This window comes from Odontesthes bonariensis, chromosome 4 (genome assembly GCF_027942865.1).
Source record: "Odontesthes bonariensis isolate fOdoBon6 chromosome 4, fOdoBon6.hap1, whole genome shotgun sequence".
NCBI lineage: Eukaryota > Metazoa > Chordata > Actinopteri > Atheriniformes > Atherinopsidae > Odontesthes > Odontesthes bonariensis.
The window spans coordinates 42,075,253-42,092,087 of NC_134509.1; the positions used below are offsets into that span (position 1 = coordinate 42,075,253).

The 16,835-nt window shown below is 45.3% G+C and overlaps 1 protein-coding gene across 5 annotated transcripts in view; it reads left to right on the forward strand.

The window, feature by feature from the left end:
• LOC142379109 (glutamate receptor 2-like) overlaps nucleotides 1-16,835 on the forward strand; it is a 135,439-nt gene that overhangs the window by 34,652 nt on the left and 83,952 nt on the right. For all 5 annotated transcript variants that reach the window (XR_012769650.1, XM_075464236.1, XM_075464234.1 and 2 more), the window contains exons 5-13: nucleotides 8,596-8,670; nucleotides 9,150-9,203; nucleotides 9,435-9,593; nucleotides 10,079-10,246; nucleotides 11,496-11,600; nucleotides 11,691-11,798; nucleotides 14,474-14,537; nucleotides 14,870-15,012; nucleotides 15,754-15,969. Coding sequence is in view for 4 of the 5 variants with exons in the window: in XM_075464236.1 (XP_075320351.1) it covers nucleotides 8,596-8,670; nucleotides 9,150-9,203; nucleotides 9,435-9,593; nucleotides 10,079-10,246; nucleotides 11,496-11,600; nucleotides 11,691-11,798; nucleotides 14,474-14,537; nucleotides 14,870-15,012; nucleotides 15,754-15,969 (1,092 nt within the window). In the remaining variant the exon portion in view is untranslated. The remainder of the gene's footprint in view (nucleotides 1-8,595; nucleotides 8,671-9,149; nucleotides 9,204-9,434; nucleotides 9,594-10,078; nucleotides 10,247-11,495; nucleotides 11,601-11,690; nucleotides 11,799-14,473; nucleotides 14,538-14,869; nucleotides 15,013-15,753; nucleotides 15,970-16,835) is intronic.

Here is a 16,835-nt window from a genome sequence, read left to right on the forward strand (position 1 = left end):
CTTTCACTGATCTGTAGGTGCAGGCTATGACTGATCTGTAGGTGCAGGCTTTCACTGATCCGTAGGTGCAGGCTATCACTGATCTGTAGGTGCAGGCTATCACTGATCTGTAGGTGCAGGCTTTCACTGATCCGTAGGTTCAGGCTATCACTGATCTGTAGGTGCAGGCTATCACTGATCTGTAGGTGCAGGCTTTCACTGATCCGTAGGTGCAGGCCATCACTGATCTGTAGGTGCAGGCTATCACTGATCTGTAGGTGCAAGCTATCACTGATCTGTAGGTGCAGGCTATCACTGATCTGTAGGTGCAGGCTATCACTGAGCCGTAGGTGCAGGCTATAACTGATCTGTAGGTGCAGGCTAGCAGGCTATCACTGATCTGTAGGTGCAGGCTATCACTTATCCGTAGGTGCAGGCTAGCAGGCTATCACTGATCTGTAGGTGCAGGCTAGCAGGCTATCACTGATCCGTAGGTGCAGGCTAGCAGGCTATCACTGATATGTAGGTGCAGGCTATCACTGATCTGTAGGTGCAGGCTATCACTGATCCGTAGGTGCAGGCCATCACTGATCTGTAGGTGCAGGCTATCACTGATCTGTAGGTGCAGGCTATCACTGATCTGTAGGTGCAGGCTATCACTGAGCCGTAGGTGCAGGCTATAACTGATCTGTAGGTGCAGGCTAGCAGGCTATCACTGATCTGTAGGTGCAGGCTATCACTTATCCGTAGGTGCAGGCTAGCAGGCTATCACTGATCTGTAGGTGCAGGCTAGCAGGCTATCACTGATCCGTAGGTGCAGGCTAGCAGGCTATCACTGATATGTAGGTGCAGGCTATCACTGATCCGTAGGTGCAGGCTAGCAGGCTATCACTGATATGTAGGTGCAGGCTATCACTGATCTGTAGGTGCAGGCTATCACTGATCCGTAGGTGCAGGCTATCACTGATCCGTAGGTGCAGGCTATCACTGATCCGTAGGTGCAGGCTATCACTGATCTTTAGGTGCAGGCTATCACTGATCTTTAGGTGCAGGCTATCACTGATCTTTAGGTGCAGGCTTTCACTGATCTGTAGGTGCAGGCTATCACTGATCCGTAGGTGCAGGCTATCACTGATCTGTAGGTGCAGGCTATCACTGATCTGTAGGTGCAGGCTATCACTGATCCGTAGGTGCAGGCTTTCACTGATCTGTAGGTGCAGGCTATAACTGATCTGTAGGTGCAGGCTATGACTGATCTTTAGGTGCAGGCTTTTACTGATCTGTAGGTGCAGGCTTTCACTGATCTGTAGGTGCAGGCTATGACTGATCTGTAGGTGCAGGCTTTCACTGATCTTTAGGTGCAGACTATGACTGATCTGTAGGTGCAGGATTTCACTGATCCGTAGGTGCAGGCTATCACTGATCCGTAGGTGCAGGCTATCACTGATCTTTAGGTGCAGGCTATCACTGATCTTTAGTTGCAGGCTATAACTGATCTGTAGGTGCAGGCTTTCACTGATCTGTAGGTGCAGGTTATAACTGATCCGTAGGTGCAGGCTATCACTGATCTGTAGGTGCAGGCTATAACTGATCTGTAGGTGCAGGCTATCACTGATCCGTAGGTGCAGGCTTTCACTGATCCGTAGGTGCAGGCTATCACTGATCTGTAGGTGCAGGCTATAACTGATCTGTAGGTGCAGGCTTTCACTGATCAGTAGGTGCAGGCTATCACTGATCCGTAGGTGCAGGCTATCACTGATCTGTAGGTGCAGGCTATCACTGATCTGTAGGTGCAGGCTTTCACTGATCAGTAGGTGCAGGCTATCACTGATCCGTAGGTGCAGGCTATCACTGATCTGTAGGTGCAGGCTATAACTGATCTGTAGGTGCAGGCTTTCACTGATCAGTAGGTGCAGGCTATCACTGATCCGTAGGTGCAGGCTATCACTGATCCGTAGGTGCAGGCTATCACTGATCCGTAGGTGCAGGCTATCACTGATCCGTAGGTGCAGGCTATAACTGATCTGTAGGTGCAGGCTATCACTGATCTGTAGGTGCAGGCTATCAATGATCTGTAGGTGCAGACTATAACTGATCTGTAGGTGCAGGCTTTCACTGATCTGTAGGTGCAGGCTTTCACTGATCTGTAGGTGCAAGCTATCAGTGATCTGTATGTGCAAGCTATCACTGATCTGTAGGTGCAGGCTATCACTGATCTTTAGGTGCAGGCTATCACTGATCTTTAGGTGCAGGCTACCACTGATCTGTAGTTGCAGGCTACCACTGATCTGTAGGTGCAGGCTTTCACTGATCTGTAGGTGCAGGCTATCAATGATCTGTAGGTGCAGACTATAACTGATCTGTAGGTGCAGGCTTTCACTGATCTGTAGGTGCAGGCTTTCACTGATCTGTAGGTTCAAGCTATCACTGATCTGTAGGTGCAAGCTATCACTGATCTGTAGGTGCAGGCTACCACTGATCTGTAGGTGCAGGCTACCACTGATCTGTAGGTGCAAGCTATCACTGATCTGTAGGTGCAGGCTTTCACTGATATTTAGGTGCAGGCTTTCACTGATCTGTAGGTGCAGGCTATCACTGATCTTTAGGTGCAGGCTATCACTGATCTTTAGGTGCATGCTATCACTGATCTGTAGGTGCAGGCTTTCACTGATCTTTAGGTGCAGGCTTTCACTGATCTGTAGGTGCAGGCTATCACTGATCTTTAGGTGCAGGCTATCACTGATCTTTAGGTGCAGGCTATCACTGATCTTTAGGTGCAGGCTATAACCGATCTGTAGGTGCAGGCTTTCACTGATCTGTAGGTGCAGGTTATAACTGATCCGTAGGTGCAGGCTTTCACTGATCTGTAGGTGCAGGCTGTCACTGATCTGTAGGTGCAGGCTATCACTGATCTGTAGGTGCAGGCTATTACTGATCCGTAGGTGCAGGCTTTCACTGATCCGTAGGTGCAAGCTATCACTGATCTGTAGGTGCAGGCTATCACTGATCTGTAGGTGCAAGCTATCACTGATCTGTAGGTGCAGGCTATCACTGATCTGTAGGTGCAGGCTATCACTGATCTTTAGGTGCAGGCTATAACCGATCTGTAGGTGCAGGCTTTCACTGATCTGTAGGTGCAGGTTATAACTGATCCGTAGGTGCAGGCTTTCACTGATCTGTAGGTGCAGGCTATCGCTGATCTGTAGGTGCAGGCTATCACTGATCCGTAGGTGCAGGCTATCACTGATCCGTAGGTGCAGGCTATCACTGATCCGTAGGTGCAGGCTATCACTGATCTGTAGGTGCAGGCTATTACTGATCCGTAGGTGCAAGCTATCACTGATCTGTAGGTGCAGGCTATCACTGATCTGTAGGTGCAAGCTATCACTGATCTGTAGGTGCAGGCTATCACTGATCTGTAGGTGCAGACTATAACTGATCTGTAGGTGCAAGCTATCACTGATCTGTAGGTGCAAGCTATCACTGATCTGTAGGTGCAGGCTATCACTGATCTGTAGGTGCAGGCTATCACTGATCTGTAGGTGCAGGCTATCACTGATCTGTAGGTGCAGGCTATCACTGATCTGTAGGTGCAGGCTTTCACTGATCTTTAGGTGCAGGCTTTCACTGATCCGTAGGTGCAGGCTATAACTGATCCGTAGGTGCAGGCTTTCACTGATCTGTAGGTGCAGGCTATCACTGATCTTTAGGTTCAGGCTATCACTGATCCGTAGGTGCAGGCTTTCACTGATCTGTAGCTGCAGGCTATCACTGATCTGTAGGTGCAGGCCATCACTGATCTGTAGGTTTAGGCTTTCACTGATCTGTAGGTGCAGGCTATCACTGATCTTTAGGTGCAGGCTATCACTGATCTGTAGGTGCAGGCTATCACTGATCTGTAGGTGCAGGCTTTCACTGATCTGTAGGTGCAGGCTATCACTGATCTGTAGGTTTAGGCTTTCACTGTTCTGTAGGTGCAGGCTATCACTGATCTGTAGGTGCAGGCTTTCACTGATCTGTAGGTGCAGGCTATCACTGATCTGTAGGTGCAGGCTATCACTGATCTGTAGGTGCAGACTATCACTGATCTGTAGGTTTAGGCTATCACTGATCTGTAGGTGCAGGCTATCACTGATCTGTAGGTGCAGGCCATCACTGATCTGTAGGTTTAGGCTTTCACTGATCTGTAGGTGCAGGCTATCACTGATCTTTAGGTGCAGGCTATCACTGATCTGTAGGTGCAGGCTATCACTGATCTGTAGGTGCAGGCTTTCACTGATCTGTAGGTGCAGGCTATCACTGATCTGTAGGTTTAGGCTTTCACTGTTCTGTAGGTGCAGGCTATCACTGATCTGTAGGTGCAGGCTTTCACTGATCTGTAGGTGCAGGCTATCACTGATCTGTAGGTGCAGGCTATCACTGATCTGTAGGTGCAGACTATCACTGATCTGTAGGTTTAGGCTATCACTGATCTGTAGGTGCAGGCTATCACTGATCTGTAGGTGCAGGCTATCACTGATATGTAGGTGCAGGCTTTCACTGATCTGTAGGTTCAGGCTATCACTGATCTGTAGTTGCAGGCTATCACTGATCTGTAGGTGCAGGCTTTCACTGATCTGTAGGTGCAGGCTATCACTGATCTGTAGTTGCAGGCTATCACTGATCTGTAGGTGCAGGCTTTCACTGATCCGTAGGTGCAGGCTATCACTGATCCGTAGGTGCAGGCTATCACTGATCCGTAGCGCCTTCCCGAGGACAACAGATCAAACAGACAACATGATGGCTCAGAGGAGTCTTGGTGGATGCTTTGGGACCTTTTTAGGCAGTGAAAGCTGGGAGTCTCTTCCAAAGAATTTTTGCAGGTTGTTGATTCCCTGAAATTTAAAGGATGGCACCCTTTCACACCACGTCATGTGCCACTCTGGATCTCTGGAAGTCTACGCTTACCTCCTTTGTTGTGCTTGTGTTCAGCAGTAGAGTATGTGCTGAACACCACATTGCCAGTTGCTGGACTCCTCTCTGTAGCCAGACTCATCACCTCCTGAGATAAGCCCCATCATTGTGTCTACTGCAAACTTTCTGAAGATGTTGGAGGGATGAGAGGAGTTCCAGTTTGGTGTATATAGGTCATACAGGAGTGCACACAGCCTGGGGTTTGTTGGTGCTGAGTGTGGGGGAGGGAGAAGGATGCGGGCAAAGCTCCACCAATGGTGGTCTTAATGAGGAAGTCTTCTATTCATGCATAGGTTGGGGAGGAAGGCGGAAGTCCAGTAGTTTATTAATCAAGATGTCAGGAATGATTGTATTAAAACATGAGCTAAGGGCTGTGATGGTGGGGGATTTTAGACACGCCGGCTGGGATGGTGGGTGATTTTAGGCAGGCTGGGATGGTGGGTGATTTTAGGCAGGCTGGGATGGTGGGGGATTTTTGGCAGGCTGGGATGGTGGGGGATTTCAGGCAGGCTGGGATGGTGGGGGATTTTAGGCAGGTTGGGATGGTGGGGGATTTTAGGCCGACTGGGATGGTGGGTGATTTTAGGCAGGCTGGGATGGTGGGGGATTTTAGGCCGACTGGGATGGTGGGTGATTTTAGGCAGGCTGGGATGGTGGGGGATTTTAGGCCGACTGGGATGGTGGGTGATTTTAGGCAGGCTGGGATGATGGGTGATTTTAGGCAGGCTGGGATGGTGGGTGATTTTAGGCAGGCTGGGATGGTGGGGGATTTTAGGCAGGCTGGGATGGTGGGGGATTTTAGGCCGACTGGGATGGTGGGTGATTTCAGGCCGGCTGGGATGATGGGTGATTTTAGGCAGGCTGGGATGGTGGGGGATTTTAGACACGCCGGCTGGGATGGTGGGGGATTTTAGGCAGGCTGGGATGGTGGGTGATTTTAGGCAGGCTGGGATGGTGGGGGATTTTAGACACGCCGGCTGGGATGGTGGGGGATTTTAGGCAGGCTGGGATGGTGGGGGATTTTAGGCCGGCTGGGATGGTGGGGGATTTTAGGCCGGCTGGGATGGTGGGGGATTTTAGACACGCCGGCTGGGATGGTGGGGGATTTTAGGCAGGCTGGGATGGTGGGGGATTTTAGACACGCCGGCTGGGATGGTGGGTGATTTTAGGCAGGCTGGGATGGTGGGGGATTTTAGGCAGGCTGGGATGGTGGGGGATTTTAGTAAGGCTGGGATGGTGGGGGATTTTAGACACGCCGGCTGGGATGGTGGGGGATTTTAGGCCGGCTGGGATGGTGGGGGATTTTAGTAAGGCTGGGATGGTGGGGGATTTTAGACACGCCGGCTGGGATGGTGGGGGATTTTAGGCCGGCTGGGATGGTGGGGGATTTTAGGCCGGCTGGGATGGTGGGGGATTTTAGACACGCTGACTGGGATGGTGGCTTGGAACAGGGAGAGACTGAAGATCCTGACAAGGACCTCTGAGAATTGATCTGTACATGCTATGAGTACCTTTCCAGGTACTCTGTCAGAACCTGGAGGCTTTCTCAGGTTTACTGACCTGAGTTTGCATCTCTTGGTGTTGTTCTGGAGTCAGTGAGGTGCTGCTTTAGGTCATAGAGGGCGCCATCGCTCTGTCTTCCTCAGATATTCAAATTCTGGTGTTTGCATAGTTTCAGATAGGATATTCCAGTCATATTCCAGTTAACAATGTTACAGAAGATAGTCTGAGTAATGCAACTACCATCTCGACACACCACATGTAGATGATTATTGCTGATTATTGCTTCCTCTGGATACAACCTTATTTAGGTTGAGAGGATCATACATGGCATGGTCTTATTCAGAGTAAAGTCTTCATCATGTTCATATCTGAATACTGTTGTGCCTGTAAATTATAGGGTGTTTGGTGAAACAAGGAGATACTCAGATCATATATAATAAACTGTATATCTGGGCCAACAAGACATGACTTTAGATGGATTTTAAGAAAATAAATTAAAGAACAAAACGGCCTAATTATCATTAGTTGATAAGATGTGGTGTGGCAGTACCATTTGATTTATTTCACTCTCTACGCAGACTACTTTGGAGGCAACAAAGCCCCAGATTATCATGTGTAGGTTCTCCTGATATTATATGTTTCAATAATAGTGTTTTGGTATAAATGACCAACCAGGATATATTTAAACTACTAAAGGAACTTGGGAAAACACCCCACCAAAAAGATGGATATGAAATTTCAAACCATACTGCATGGAGGTCGGAACTATTTTCTGAGAGGGGGCGGAGGGCGGGGGAAGCACGCACACTTATCAATGATTACGGGTTTGGTTTGAAGTTCTTTTATAATAGCATGCAGTTATAAGAGAACTGGAATGGATGAACCCGGCATCTTCATTGTTAAGAAAATGTAACTTTGATAACTAATAACAAGCCATTTAGGGATCATAACAGCATCATTTGTAGCCTTGGATGTGTCGTTTATTCAGCAGCGATACTGAACATGTCCAGGCACAGCAGCTAAAACACACCACACATGGAACAAAGGAAAGGCTGCTCATGACTCAGGGCTCTCATCCATAAGGTCACTGTGGGCGTTCAGAATGGCCAAACCTGTTAGTCTCTCCTGCTTCATGGAGCTGCGCAGGCTAAAGCATAGATCTATGCATTCATTATGGGGAAGAGAGACACATTTAGTTTCAATTCACATGCTTTCTCTTTTTAAAGAGTAATGCAGTGGGTAGGGAGCAGTGGCGGCTCCTGACAAATTTCTCAGGGGGGGATATCTGCTGCTGGGGCCATATTTTTTAGCACCCCAAGACCATTCCTTCTGTGGACTGATTGGCCAAATATTTATTAATTTGCCCTGGCAACAGCACTCGATTGGCTGTTTGGCTGCACTGCTGGGGTGCTCTGACCTGAGCTATAGAGTAAGACATTGTAATGAATGTAAATAAATAAATGTAATGTCATACATGTATTACTCTGTAGCTCTGGCTCTGACCAGCTCCCCATGACAGAAACATACAGTCACACGGCCACACCGTCTGTGCAATACTGGGATATGGTTGATACCAGTGTGTTCCTGAAGGCTTCTTAATATCTTAAAACTATATGTTAGTTTCTGTTTTGGAAAATTCAACTTAACCAGTAGGTTTTGGCAGTGACACGAATTCTTTACATTTTTACCATCTGTGTTTGAAGAGGACCTATGTTGGTGTATTTATAACTTAGTGACAAAAAGTTTTTTTTAAAAAGAGACGGCCTTAATAGTTTGGATGGGGGGGGGGGTTTCATGAAAGGCAGTGTGCTGCATCTGAACAACAGTTGGACACTGTGGGCTGTGAGCTACAGTTCAGAGAGAGTGGGGGAACTAATTATTGGATGACAACAATGACATGTAAATGAATGAGTGAATTAATCTTACAACATAGGAAGTGGAAGTGGATCAGAAACTATAGGAATAAGAGAGGAGATCTTCCTTACTGAACCTGTCTTTAAGCTTCATCCCAAAACAGTTCCAGCTCAGTTGGTGTTAGACTTGGTCCGTGGTGGCAGGAAGTGTGCGTCTCCTCCCATAGCCAGCCAGGAGTGAACGGGACGGGCTTTCCCTCTGCAGGCTGTGTGTGAATGTCTTGTTTAATGTTCCTGTGTTTTTCAGGACTTAGAGATCCGTAAGGAACGACGCATCATCCTCGACTGTGAGCAAGACAAAGTCAAAGACATCATGGAACAGGTTGATTCCAGTTTACCACCAGTATTATTAATAATATCCATCAATAAGACACAAAAGCTTCCCCTGCCCTGTCAAAGTGCTTCTGATCATGTCTTATTTCTGTCAGTACTAACAACACTATTACAGCAGTCCTCACAGAGTCCCATATGCTCAACACTTCGTAGCTATTTTTTCTGGATCAGATCCAAACTTTTTGGACTTTTTTTGGAAAAATATTGTTCATTCATTCATTCAGTCTTCTTTTGTCTTAAGTTGAGTAAAAAATGTTCTTTCTTTTGATTTGAAAGTTCTACTCTTGCTGTCTTTGATGCTCTCATGTTTCTGCTTCCCTGCTCTGTTTGAGAGAAAACATATTTTTTCTTCGGTCATCTGAAGTAGACTTCAACAATAGTCCTGTAAACATTCAACTGATTATCTATGTATGTGTCTGTGAGACTCTTCTTGGTTGTCTTATGAAGGCTTGTTCTCTGTCCCATCAGGTGATCACCATAGGCAGGCACGTGAAAGGATACCACTATATCATCGCCAACTTAGTGAGTCTTCTGAGTCTGAACATAATAACACTGCTTCTGCGTGATTGATAAAAGTCAGTATGGCTAATGGCACTTATCACGGTTCAGTTACAGTCATCAGTGTGTGTTGCAGAGGGACACACGTTTAAAATGCAGTAACAGACTGAGATCATGGATCGTGACGGAGAATAAACACATTCATACAGAATCCATCAGTTGAAATGATGTTCTTTGTGGTTCATCTTGTTCCAGGGGTTTGTGGATGGTGACCTCTCCAAAATCCAGTATGGAGGAGCAAATGTGTCTGGCTTTCAGATCGTAGATTTTGATGATCCTGTGGTGGCCAAATTCGACCAACGATGGGAGGCTTTGGAGGAGAAAGAGTATCCTGGAGCTGATTCACGAATCAAAGTAAGAGCCGGACATCCAACATGGATTCTAAGGCTAGTTTCAATGAGTTTAATGTTTCCAGGAAAGACAGCACATCCAGTTACCTGAAGCTAATCCAGGGTCAGTGTAGCCCATTCAAAAAACTACTCAATCATAGAGGTATGAAAGAGTTAACTCCGTTTTTCTTGTATTAGCAGTATGCAGTTGACTGGTGAATAGAAAGTGAATCAACAGAAATAGAATCAGCATCAATTTCAGGTTTGGATGAGAATGATTTGGGTTTGGCTGTGAGGTCAGCTCGGCCCTGAAAATGAGAAGATTGAGTTGATGATGTTTGAGGGGGGGCCCAGTGGAGGAGCAGTTAGTGTGTATCCACTGGGTCCACACTGACTGGATGGTTCTTTGCTGGGTGTCACAGTCTGCTCCTTTTCACAACATTTCTTCTTAACCTTTGTTGCATGTTGGAGTCCTACAGTAATCATTTTTGTCAATGATTTTATCCTCAGTATACTTCAGCGCTCACCTATGATGCCGTCCACGTGATGACTGAGGCGTTCCGCTTTCTGCACAAACAGAGTATAGACATGAGTCGTCGTGGCAACAGTGGGGACTGTCTTGCCAATCCAGCAGTGCCCTGGGCACAGGGGGTAGAGATTGAGCGTGCCCTCAAACAGGTAAGCACATATCAGGCTGCCCTCCGGAGGAAGACCCAGGTCTTTAAAAGTTGATGATAGATGGTGCTCAGGCTTTGTGAGGGAGACGGCACAGTCATGTGAAAAAGAAAAAAAGTTCAGTTCCGTCCACCTGTACTGCTTCCACATGATTTAAAAGGATAAGTAAATGCACTGATCATCAGTCAGTGTGAGCAGCTCTATGAAAGCAGAAGTTCTGTCAGCATTCAGGTGTGTGTTTACATGATGCCAAGGAGGAAAGACATCAGCAATAAAAACCGTCACTTCCAGTTCACTTCGCTAAGTTTCTCTTAGTGTTTGTTCAGTAGATAACGACACAGTGTAATAAATCATGTGGTGTTGTTCATCTGAGGTTGGATTTACCTCATTTTAACACGTGGTGAAATCCTGATGGTTTTTTTTTTTGGATACATGAAAACTTCGTCCTTAAACTTCCTTTTTCCATGATTGGTAGGTAAAGTAGGTAGTAGGTAAAGGAAATGCCCTGCTTCTTGTGGTGGTTTTGTTTATGATCATTTCAGACAATAGTGAGAAATCCTTTAATCAAAGCAGGCAGCACTTACAGCAGAGCTTTTAAATGGATAGTAGTCCAAGAAAGAAAGTTGGAGCAGAAAATATAAGAAGAAAAGGTAAAAAAAAAACAGATAAAGTGATCAGATGTATTCAAAAGCAACAGAATAGATGGAAATGCCATTCAAAATGTAAAAGTCCATTGGTGCAAAATGAAAATGGGGAATGGAGCTTTGTCACTGCCTGGTGCGGGTAGATTAACGGCAAGCAAGAGTTGGCCGCTACCAGGGATAAGCAGCATGACTGTTTCATGTGAAACTTCCATCCAACAGCTCAAAGTATTGGATTGCTTAAGTTTACCTGGACAGCAGACTGGACCGGAAATGTAACACTGAGGCTGTCCATATAAAGGGACCGTACAGACTGTACTTCTTCAGGAAGCTCAGGTCCTTTAGCGTCGGCACCGAGTCTGAATCTGCTCTGCAGCATCTGTTGGGCAGCAGCCTCAGAGCCAGAGACTCAATGAAAGAGAACAAAGTGATAAAGAAGGCTGGCTCTGTGCTGGGGACTGCTCTGCAGCTGAATGCTGCACAGGCTGACCAATAGGAAGAACAACCCTGAGCATCCTCTCACTGAGATTAAAAAAAATTGAATATTCTTTTGACCTATCTATGAAAGTATAAACTGAACTGACATTAATACTTGGATGATGTGTGTTTAGGTGCGTGTGGATGGTTTAACAGGAAACATTCAGTTTGACCAGTACGGGAAGAGGATTAACTACTCTGTGACAATCATGGAGCTGAAGAACAGTGGACCTGTTAAGGTATCTGAATAATAACACTGCCAAAGTGATAGCATATGTGTGTGTTTGATGTCCGATAAATAAATGACGTTCGTTTGTGTGTGCTCTTAGATTGGCTATTGGAATGAGGTGGATAAGATGGTGCTGACAAAGTCAGACCTCTATCCTAATGACTCCATGGGAATGGAAAACAAGACCGTCATCGTTTCAACTATACTGGTAACAAAATAAAAAGAAATTGAAAAATACACACAGGCCATTGGATGTGTTTCACTTTAACTGAACTAAAATAAGTTGATTATACAATGCCTTACAATGCCTCCGAATAGATGAAACACTCAGTGGGGTTACATGGCACTAAATTACAATAAAACTGAGTTATTAAGTTCATGTAGACACCTTAATCTGACTAAGAATTGGATCGGATCGGGTTACTCGCGATAGGATTAAGACCCCGAGATAACTGGGTTGAAAGTCACTCTAAACCTGCTTGTAGACGCTGAAGCACGTGGTGAATTAGACTTTGCGTTCTGCGCATGCTCCAGATGTTTTCGTTCTCCATCTTTCTCCAATGCCTGAGTTTGTTGTTGTTGTTGTTGGTGAAGAGGTCAACAGGAAGTGGCTCTATTAGCAACAGTTGGAATGGGTACAGCGCCACCTATCATACCGGGGTATGACACGCTTTGTACCTCTGATCCCATTCATTCATCGCCATATATCCAAGGAGAATTACCCTTACTCACATAAGGAGCATAACCCAACTATTGCTATAATGGAATTAATCTCATCATGTAACCCCACTGAGTGACAAACGGAAAATATCTGACCTGATGGAAACAATCTTCTGTTTCTGACATTTCATATTTTGAATATACTAACATCATGTATGACATTAGATTTTTCAAGTTGACAGCAGATGACTTAAGATTTAGATTCTTCTTTTAAACTTGTAGGTTAACTTTTTCAATTGCTGCCTGCTGGATGAGTTTCAATGTGTGTTTGGATAGAAAGTCTAATTCCCAGTTATACCTTCATTTCTAATTCTAAAGTGAATGTGTGAGAAGACACAGACACTGAATCAGTTCACAAAATCATTGCATTTTCTGTTCCCTCAGACAACAGAACAGGGTAAAACCATGTAAAAGTGTTGATGAAGATTCTCAGTCATCCAGGTCATGGTAATCAGAAGAGCTTGAATAAGGGCAACTGGACTTTTTCTTTGGTCTTGAAGATGTTTCAGCTCTCATCCCAAAAGCTTCTTCAGTTCTGAAGTAGATGGTGGGGAGTATCAGCTTCTAAGCAGAGAGCGTCGTTGCAGTCACATGTGTCACCGAACCCCCTGACCAGTGTGCATGTTGTTATTATCATCATCACCTCTGAACTGTCTACCTGCCTAAAACCTGCCTGAAACCTGCCTGAAACCTGCCTGAAACCTGCCTGAAACCTGCCTGAAACGGCGAGTTTCGGTCGTTGAATCCAAGGTGGGAATGGTCCAGACCCAGCAGTGCACCTACATCTCAGGGGAAATGGACACTCTAAGGACAGTAATGTCCACATTCTGGACAGAGAAGACAGATGATTTGAGAGAGGAGTCAAGGAAGCATGTTCAACTGGAAGAATCATCTTTGAACAGAGGAGGTGGGCTCAGGTACCATCACCCACAGAGCAGCATGGTCTCTCCTCCCCAGGCATTTTCACAACCATTCACACCTTGGATCCTGTAACCAGAACTCTCCCTTTCAGGCAGGTAGACAGTTCAGAGGTGATAATAGCCGCTTTCGGACAGAGCCGTTCTAAGAACGGTCCTCCTCGAATTTTGTTCTGATAACTGTCTTTCCCCAGGGGAACTGTTTCAGTCTGCATTCCCACATGAGTCGGACCAGGTCGGGACTGATGCGGCGCAGCCGTCTGCGACAGTGACGTGTTACTTTAGCGCCACATTCAACAACAAAACAGAACAAAACAAAAGCCGGTAAAAGTAAGGAGAGAAGAAAAAACACCACCAAGAAGCTAACATGGAGAGCGGGGAGGCCACCGTGTTCATGGTCTGCATGATGGTGATATTAATCATGGACGATCACATGGGGCGTCTAACATGGAGGCTGGAAGAGCACATAGATGACTCTATCGACGTGCACATTGGGTTCAGTGACACATGTGACTGTAACGACCCGCCAAGTGTGAACGGCCCCCACTACTGAAGCCGGAGTTACAGTTGACGCGTCTGTCACGGCGGTGTCGCACCGTGACGTCAAAATGACGTTTCAGGCCTGGCGCTTCCCTTGAAAAGACGGCGCAGCGCGGTGTCGTGCACCACTCGATTTTTGTAACTTGGCTGCGCCAACAACGACAGACCGGATGGACCAGTTTGAGGCCAGGCTCAGTGAGGAAGTGCGTATATACAGGCACCTTTACGACACTTCTGTAAAACAACACAGGGAGCACGTAAACTCCCCAAACTGGTGGGCAGGGATGGGCAGAACTTTGGGGAAAGAGGGAGAGTTCTGTAAGAATGTGTGGAAGAAGCTACGGGACAGATACGTGAAGGCCAAGAAGAGGGCAGAGACTCCAAGTGGTGATGCCGGGGGCTTCAGACCTTCTACTCTTTTAACTGAATTAGAAAATTAAAATGATCCAAATACTGCAGCAGTATCATTAATGTGTTCCTGCAACCATGCTAGAGGCTTTAGAAGCTGATACTCCCCACCGTCTGAAGAAGCCTTTCAGATGAGAGGTGAAACGTCTTCAAGATCCAAGAAGTCCAGTTGCCCTTATTCAAGCTCTTAGAATAAAAAACTGGCACTATGCAATGCAAGTGAAATCATATCGTTCTGATTAACTGTGTAAAAATAAAATACCCAGCATTGCTTTATTATTTTTGTCTGTATAAACAGGAAGCTCCATATGTGATGCTCAAGAAGAACTCTGAACTTTTTCAAGACAATGATCGTTACGAAGGTACGTCATGTTAATTATTCATGTGTGCGTTTCTAAAGATCATCAACAGTCACCTTTTTCACAGCTGAAGGATTCTCAACAGGTTTGGAAATCAGACAGAGATTTAAATCAGCTGACAGAAATCCATAGATAACAAAACACACAGAATATAACTATATGGTTGAGATGGTTCAGTTGACTTGGTGCTCCACAGCAAACCAACGTGTATCACTCACTACTCTTATTTACACCACACTGAATATATTGGTTGTTCACTTTTAATTGTTGGGTCCTCTAAATGACTTGTGTGATTTCTTATCACTATATGTGACCTTTTTTAAATTTGATGTTAGGTTACTGTGTTGACCTAGCGGCAGAAATCGCAAAGCATTGTGGTATACGCTACCAACTAAGGATTGTTGGAGATGGCAAATATGGAGCAAGAGATGCTGAAACCAAGATCTGGAATGGTATGGTTGGAGAGCTGGTGTATGGGGTAAGATAAAAACCACGTGCACACGTTAATATGGTGTTTAAAGAAAGCTCGGTTTAGTCTGTGGGAGGGACGGGAAGGTTTCACACAGTTAGGTGGTTCAAACTGCTGCTGACAGGCGGACTTGTTTGGGTGAGATGTACGAGGAATGATGAGTTAGAGGTTGAGTTCTACACAGAGCTCCAAACCGTCAGGTTAGCTAATGAAACACATTTAAAGTTATAAAGTATGATATCTTAAAAGTAAATACAGCAGCAATAAATTGCTCTGTGAAGATTCAGCAGTGTGTTCTGCTTCTGCCTGTCTCTAAATCCTTACATTTCCTCCTCTTAATCTCTGTCTGTTCAGCGTCCCTCCACTCAGGCACAACGGTGCTTATGTTCCAGTCCTGTTCAGTGTTGTCTTTAGCTTGATATTAAGAAACTGTTGATATTAAAGTATTAAAAGAAAAAGAGAAGAAATCCAACAATATTTTCAGGGAATGTGACAGGAGGGGCTTCATGCAAGGATTTTAATTGAAGCCAAATTCATTTCTAACAGTAACACTACCAGTGTGTGTGGGTCCATAACAGTAGCAGTGAGGAAAGTGCAATGATGAACCAGAAGGGACCAGTGTCAGTATATGAGCCAGGTTTTAAGATCATGAAGTCCAGGTGAACCCGATGAACCTGTAATCCTTGTCTGAACTTCAGTAGCATGGAAGCAGATATCCAGCTGATACTCTGTGTTTTTCTTCTCCAACAGAAAGCAGATATAGCAGTTGCTCCACTAACAATCACACTGGTTCGTGAAGAGGTGATCGATTTCTCCAAACCTTTCATGTCTTTGGGAATCTCCATAATGATCAAGAAACCACAGAAATCCAAACCAGGAGTATTCTCCTTTCTGGACCCACTGGCCTATGAAATCTGGATGTGCATTGTCTTTGCCTACATAGGAGTTAGTGTTGTATTATTTCTGGTAAGTGAACCTGTTTCTTGGGCACTGTTCTGTTGTCATGGCTGTTAGGTGTTAGAAGATCACAAAATATTGTTGGTTAAATGCAGTTAATGAGTTAAGGCCTGAAAATGTATGTATCTACACATATTACCTCCGCTCAATTCTTTTGGGGTTGAATTTTTTTTATTCTACAAGTATTACATGATTTTTTTTTAGTTCATTTGTGTGTATTTGTTTTATATTGAAATTGTTTTTTTTTATCCAACAATATGATTTTAACATATATGCATCACTTGCAATTTCAGTCCCTTTAGCAGCAGCCTGAGAAACAATACAGAATCCCTGTAATTACCTTCATAGGATGAAGTAGACAACCTGCCAAAAGTCTATTGATTTTAATCAAAAAAACATCATGTCTCCCATCATATGTGAGGGAGACAAACTGCTGAGAGATGCAACTGTCTGTCTGAAGAGCTCTCATTTCATCTATCTGCTGACATGTGAGCTCAGTAGCTGTTGTTCACCCTGAAATCAGAAAAAACTGGGACAGAAAGAAAGAAAAGCTGCAATTCTTACTTTTCCATTGATTTCTATTTCAATTGCAGACACTATTGATTTGCAGTATGTCATGTTTTATATCACCAGTTTCAGTACATTAAATTTATTTTTACTTTTCAATCCTGCAAGACATAAGAAAAAAAAAGTCAGGACAGAGAACCTTCTCCCACTGTAACGTTTCCTTCTCCCTATACACTTAGAGACGTTCTGACAGTGAGGACATCAGGTGATGCAGAGTTCAGCTGTTATTTTGTCCCATTCTTCCTGCTAACTAGCCTGGCTGACGCGTCCACAATCTCGATGAGACGGTGGTCTGGGAACTAGGTGTG